Source organism: Akebia trifoliata, chromosome 6 (assembly GCF_017979445.1).
Source record: "Akebia trifoliata isolate Shusen 1 chromosome 6, ASM1797944v1, whole genome shotgun sequence".
Classification (NCBI taxonomy): domain Eukaryota; kingdom Viridiplantae; phylum Streptophyta; class Magnoliopsida; order Ranunculales; family Lardizabalaceae; genus Akebia; species Akebia trifoliata.
This window is the reverse complement of record NC_141380.1, coordinates 700,666-707,641: the sequence shown is the minus strand read 5'-3', so window position 1 is coordinate 707,641 and position 6,976 is coordinate 700,666. Positions and strand designations below refer to the sequence as shown.

The 6,976-nt window shown below is 34.3% G+C and overlaps 1 protein-coding gene across 1 annotated transcript; it reads right to left on the bottom strand.

Annotated features, from left to right (window-relative positions):
- Nucleotides 1–4,951: 4,951 nt before the first annotated feature.
- On the bottom strand, nt 4,952–6,601 carry LOC147399382 (uncharacterized). The gene is made up of 3 exons (XM_086444728.1): nt 6,076–6,601; nt 5,832–5,878; nt 4,952–5,500 (listed from the first exon to the last, which is right to left on the bottom strand). Exons 1-3 carry the CDS (start codon nt 6,197–6,199, stop codon nt 5,222–5,224), a joined length of 450 nt encoding a protein of 149 aa, XP_086300854.1. The 5' UTR covers nt 6,200–6,601; the 3' UTR covers nt 4,952–5,221.
- Between the last annotated feature and the right edge of the window lie 375 nt (nt 6,602–6,976).

Here is a 6,976-nt window from a genome sequence, read left to right as displayed (position 1 = left end):
GTGGGAGCCTTGCCGCGCAAAGTTCCCGCCAAATCTTGAATATCCACTCCATCTGTCCAGCCACTATTGATATTGATACTGTAGTCCAAACGGTATGGTACTTAACTTAAGATGCTTGTTCAAGCCTAACAATCGAAAGACACGCGTCTATGATTAAAACAAGCATCTCCCATGTCCCGCACATTCCACTTCCAATTTCGCATCATTCCGCTCGAATTTAAAAATAAAAATAAAAATAAATCCAAGCGACTTAGATGGCATTTGGATAGGACTCCTTGACTACTTCTGACTCTTACGGGGAGTTAGAAGTCGTTTGGATAATTTAAATAAATAACTCTTTCGAATAATTACTCCGCGCAAGAGCAAAAAATTGCTCTTTATGAAAACGTTGCTAAAACTTACTTCTCAATTTCTTATCTTGCGGAGAGTAATATTATAATGGCTCATTTTACCAAAATACCCCTAACTTTATTAATTTTCTACGAAATACCCATAACTTTACCGAAATATCCCGTTTTATTAATTTTCTACGAAAATACCCCCATTTTAAACACATTATATTAATATTTAATATTTAAAATATTATATTATATTATATTATATTTATTATATTATATTAATATTATTATATTATATTATATTAATATCTATAGTTAAAATGTCAAAAACAGTATAGTTTGAAGGCATATTATGATACTAAAAAATAAAAAACAGTAATTAGTATAATATAAGGGTATTCTGATCTTTTTTCTAGAAGTCATGAGAAGTCAGTATGGTTCCCAAATAGACTTTCAACACAAAAGTACTTCTGCCAGTACTTCACAGAGTTGATTGCTAAGCGCCCTCTTTGCACAGAATTACTTTTCCAACTCCTCCACAGAGTACTCTGGCTCCTACTCTTTGGAATAGTAGTTTTGTTCCTGGTATCCAAACACGCCCTTAACTTTCTTCAAAGTTTAAGAAACTTCTCCTTTACGCGACACGTGACTGGCTCTTCATATTTGAGATACTCCCGCTATAAACATTAATCTCTTCGAAGACCCGAGCAAGAAACATCACTAAGAGGAGAAAGTTTAGAGAGGTATCAATATTAAAAGATATGCAATTACGACAAACATGAATACTTTAAGTAATTCACTTATTCCAATAAACATGCACTTTAACAATGATGATTGATTAATATATTAGTATTAAAGGGTGGTTAGTAACTAACGTTACCTTTCAATGGTTGGGCATAATGGCTCACATCATCCATGTACGTGCAAAGCAAACCTATAAGGATGCTAACATGTGTTACTATAACCACGTGCTAACTCCCAAGAGTATGTCAATGTTAAAGAACTCAATGATACACTTTTTATAGAAGATAATACATTTGAAGGTTCTCCTACCAAAATTACACAAGACTTGATTTTGGAGTGATCACCAATGGAGTTAGTAAAGAACTGGTGAGGGTAATTGCCCTACAAAACTTTGAGACACTCCTATATTTTCAACTAATTACATGTCTCGTTTGTCCCCTCCCTCACCTCTCTTTCCATTTGCTCCCACACACTCACCTCCCTTCAATTTCCCCTCCCCCCTTCAATTTTTTGTTGATCACATTTTCTCTTGATTAGGCCTTCTCATATACTAATTGGAAATGATCTAAATATCATTTTATTTAACTTCTAACTAAAAACCCCTAAATTTTTCTCTAAAACCATTTAACTTCAAGTTCTTCAACTATAAAATTAACTATAGTTTGCCCCCACTACAAGAAAATCTTTGCTCCACCCTTAGTGATGACTACCCCCAACCAATCAAAAGAGTCGCATTGTGGAGCTTTATCATGTAATAGAAGGAAAGGGTCAAAGGCTAGATTTTTCAGCCCACGCTTATATTTCAAATTGGTGACATGCCTCATGATCTTGATCTTCTTGTTAAGAACTTATCTGCGATTTCACTTTACCATGAACACTTTCCAAAATCAATCCTCTTTAACCTATTGGATAAGATTATTATAATGACAACAAAAATGATGATGAAGAGGATTATGATAACTTTTTATTAGTCTATTAAAGAAGACCAAGGTCAAGGAACAATTCATTGGTTTGAAAACATAAGTAGGGATCATATCATAAATTTGAAAAAGATAAGGGTGGGAGTGTCTGCCGCTTCAAAATTTTGCTCATACAACCCTCCCAGACAAGCAATTGTTTACCTTGGATTGTGATGTCATCGATTCTTGAGAAGTCAGTATATTTTATCGGGCAATAGACTGTACTCCCATACATTTTCAAACCTATAAGAATATGCCCTTTGACCAAAACACCATTATTTACTTCGATGTTGTGTTGTTAAAGAACCAAACACTGTACAATTTGATATGTAACATTCCTAGACAGTGTCAGCAATTCTTGAATTTAATCCATCGTACATTGTAATAAAAGGTTAGAATTATGGAAGGGTATTATTGTAAAACTTCTCCTCACTAGCGTTTGTATAAATTTACAGTATAGTTATATTTTTTATGAAAAAAAATTCAAATTTGTTGTTGTGGTACCATAAAATTGTCCCCAATAATTATAACAACATAAGTTAATGGTACAAGTTTTCATTTGAAAATCAAATGATTGATCTTAGGAACAAACAATATGCATAATAGAAGATGAATCACAAGTGGCATAGGGATTGATTGATTTATGAGCCATGCTACACTGTCTACATTGGACACTAAATTCAACACTAAGTTGACCTGACAATGCATAGATAACCATAGATTTATTTTCTTGTTATATATGCACTATCAGGTCAACTTAGTGTTGAACCCAATGTCCAACACAAGCAATCAAACATTTTCCTTGATTTTTTATGCAAAAATGAGTATACATGTGAGATTTTATATTCTAAATTCTATGAAACACTCAAAACTCAAAAGAAGAAAAAAAAAATGGTCTATTTGAAACAATCTTGAAGTAAGGACTTGTTTGGTTCTGTAGTGTACATTGTAAAATTTGTGGTTTTGGAGTGTCGAGGAGGTGTTCTTTTTTAAACAGATTCTTAGGACATCGTGAGAATTATATTAAAATTTGAGAGCTATCATTGGCACCCCAACTTTTACTTATTACACTCCAATAAAAACTAAAGAAAATAAGTAAATGATTGACAATAAGTAAAAGTTGGGGTGCCAATTGAAGCTCTTTATCATTTTTTTTTTCTAGAGTTTTTTTTTTTTGGTTTAATATTTTATATAAGCCTAAACATGATTGTAAACAATTGTTGAAATTATTTGAACAAGTGTTATAATGTTTTGTGACTTTTCAAAAAGAAAAGTGTTATAATGTTTTGTAATGCTTAGACAATAATTTGAGCCATACTTTCATAATGCTTGAATGGTGTGTTTTAATCTTTAATTAAGGTCTGATAAATAATTTAAGAAATTGAGGTGTAATTAGTAAAACCAATTGCAACTCTCTAAAATTTTGTCTTTTTAGACATTGACTCCATAAATTGTAGACATTTTAGGAGTATTTTAATAATTAAATAAACAAGAACTTGTTGTTGTAGAAGCCCATGGCCTAACTCATTTCATAAAACCAATTTATAAGGTGAGCATTGCCCATGTTTATATATAGCCCAAGGTCTTGTTACTTATGTGATGTGGGACTATCGCTCACATTCCCCCTCACGTGTAACGTGTGTCCTACATCTATGTAGTTCGTCAGCTAATACCATGTAGAAGCCCGTGAGCCTAACTCATTCTTACAAAACCGACTTGTAAGGTGAGATTTACCCCATGTTTATATATAGTCCAAGGTCTTGATATCCAAGCCATGTTGGACTATCGTTCACAGTTATCCCTTAATAATTCATGAGTTATTATTCTAATTACTAACCATAATCCAATGGTAGAATATTTTTCAGTTGAATTTGGTGCCTTCAAAGGCACTCCCCCCTTTTACGGTTGTGTGAAATTTCTATTAAGAAAAATGCTAAAGTGACTTCATATGACACTGCCTTAAATACTATTCTGAAAACACCACGTCAGCACTTTAGCATTGTTCTTCAATTCTTGTAAGGGTACATTTCAAATGGTCATGCACACTAAAAAAAAAAAAAATCAGTCAGTCATTTTTACATTCAATTGCCTTAAAAGACTTCCAACTTTTTTTTTTAATGCTTTCTTTGTACAAGTTATTTGTCCGACATATTACATCAATAAAAGAGTATTTGGGTGTTGAAGGGGTCACTTAGGTTAAGTGGTGAAGCCTGTGAGTGGTAATATTACTCACAATTAAGATCATTACAACCCTTTTCTACGACGAAAGTACTAACGAGGCCCTATTTACCTAAAGGGAGCTACAATCATAATGTGCCTCAACCTTTCACAATTTTTTTTTTTTTACTACCACCATTATTTTTCAAACAATCATGAGCCTATTTTCAATGAACCCACATCCATCAGTGTCAGATAGGAAACACTTGCAGGTGGTACCCCCCCCCCCCTTGGTGGACCTACACCAACAAAATACCAATCACCAATAGCCTTCCCTTTTGATGGAAAATGGTCAAATCCAATGGTGAGATATCATTTTGGGTGAATATATTCCATCTTAGGGTGGGCAAAACATATATAGATGGTTTACCTAGTGGGCCCAAAAGAGAGGATTTACCTTCCACCATGTAGAGTTGCCACCAGGGTTAGAAGGCACTGGTACATCACAAAATGCTTCCTATTTTCTGATATTTGTATATATATAGATCTAACACATTCAAAAGCTTATGGAACATGAAATGACCTATTTTGGCATTTCTTGGGTTCCTTCCTACCCCACCCCATTTATTAGTGGGTGTCGTTACAAGAGACCATAGCAATCTCTACAAGCCCTACCCGAGCACCCAATCTAGTAATCCCATTGTTGTCTACACACCACCAACTTGTATCTAAACATCAATTAAGAAAAAAAAAAAAAATAATAATAATAATAATATCCATTAGTTTGTATATAACTCAAAGATCTGTTTATAACCCTATCAACACGACAACGTGATTTGTCTTCCACTTCCATTGATGATTTCTAAATACCCAGACACCATAATCCCAAACAAAGGGACCCCATTGAAACATCTATAAAATTATATGTAGTAGTTTATCCTCAATTGCAGCATAGGCAAGCATGCATGCTGGAACAAAAAGGATACAATTAAAACATGAAAATTTCACCTAAATTATGTCTAGCTAAGGCATGTATAACTTGTTGCCACATTTGCACCTCCAGGCTTCTGGGTAGTACTCCATCTTCACTGGCGTTCCCGGTGGGACCGGAACATGGACTGGCTTGCACGGCGTACACTTGCCGCACTTTGATGCACATCGAGGAGGAGAGGACCCAAGACCTTTGAGATACCTCCTATTCAAGCTCAATGAAGTTAACCCCATTTTGTTTCTTGAACTTGTTGAGTTTCTAGAGATGATCTCCTCTTGTTCTTCCTTTTTCTCATTACTGTTCTTGGGTACCTGTTCATAGTTTTTTTTTTTTCAATAATAAGCACTATAACAGTCTAAAATGCACGAATAGTGTTTGCTTTTATTTTTTTTTAAGTATACTTCTATTTGCTAACATGAGCTGTTATGGGTATAAGGGGGTAGCTTTGCCTTACAAAACACGGCACCAGTTAAGGTGCTGAAGCTTACAGCGCAAGTTACCAAGACCCCATGTGTCAAGTACAAGAAACTGAGTTTCACAATCCACAGAATTAAAGACTGATGCTTAATATGAGCACTACCGGCGCAATTTAGCATACAAGAAATTAAATTGGAACTTATAAATCAAGAACAACAGGCACACCTGGAAATACGAATTATCAGCTTTTCTAACGGGAGGAGTTATGTTATCTGCGATGTAAGAAATAGAAACAAGACTGATCAAACTTCGAACCAGAATTTTGACTGAAAATTTATTAGTCGACATTTTAACTTTTAAAACTGCTAAATTTAGCTGAAAATGGGGATGATTTTTGACGATTTTTCAAAACTAGCTATATTTAGCATCAACAAGTAATGGGTACTTTGAAAGATCAGATTTTTCTCACCAAGACATACAGTTCTGGAGCCAACAGTGCTGAGCAGAGTACACACAGAGAATATACAGGCGGAGATGCAGTAGAACATAGGCGTTCTATATATGAACCTCTGTCTTCTTCTCTTCCGCTCCATTGACAAGCGAGAAAGCTCGATAAAAACCGCAAAAACAAGAACACCACCAACGTTTGATCTCCCCCTTGTGCCTGTCTGTCTCTCTCTCACTTGAGCTCACGAGATCTACGGTCCAACCCCTGTAGAAGAATCAAAGTATTGGGTTTCCCTCCGTCCCATGCAACTGTCAGTGGAAACCATCCCCTTACAACTCAGTTATTCTCTAAAAACTATCCCTTTTTCTTCTTCTTTATTTATTTCATATCTCCATAAACAGCTTTGTTGGTGAATTCGATTAATAAACAAAGAAGAACTGTTTGAGCTGTGTGAAAGAGCCTTAGATCTTAGCGACTAACTTATAAAGCAAACAAACCAAAGTGTTTAATCTCTCTCTCTCTCTCTGCGCTCAGGTTACTTACACCTGGTTCTTTTCGGATTTTACACTTTAAAGTTTAAACCTATTTAGCTTTTTGAATGACATTTTTACCCCTTATAATTTCTAAAAACAAAGAATTTTGCCAATCGTGGGAATATTGTACGGATATGTATTTTTTCAGTTTTGGAGATTTTATCAAAATGCAATGTTGTCGTGCTTACAACAAAGAAAATGAAATTAAAGCAGACTTTTTATTTATTTATTTATAATAATTGGTTATTATTATTATTATTCTTGAGCCAAAAAAAATTTCAATGGATATTGCTATTTTAACCATTTTTTCATAAAATCCTTTGTGATATGAACTTATGATAATTTTGTAATTTTATCTAGGGAATTTTCAGTGTTTTGATTCTCATTTT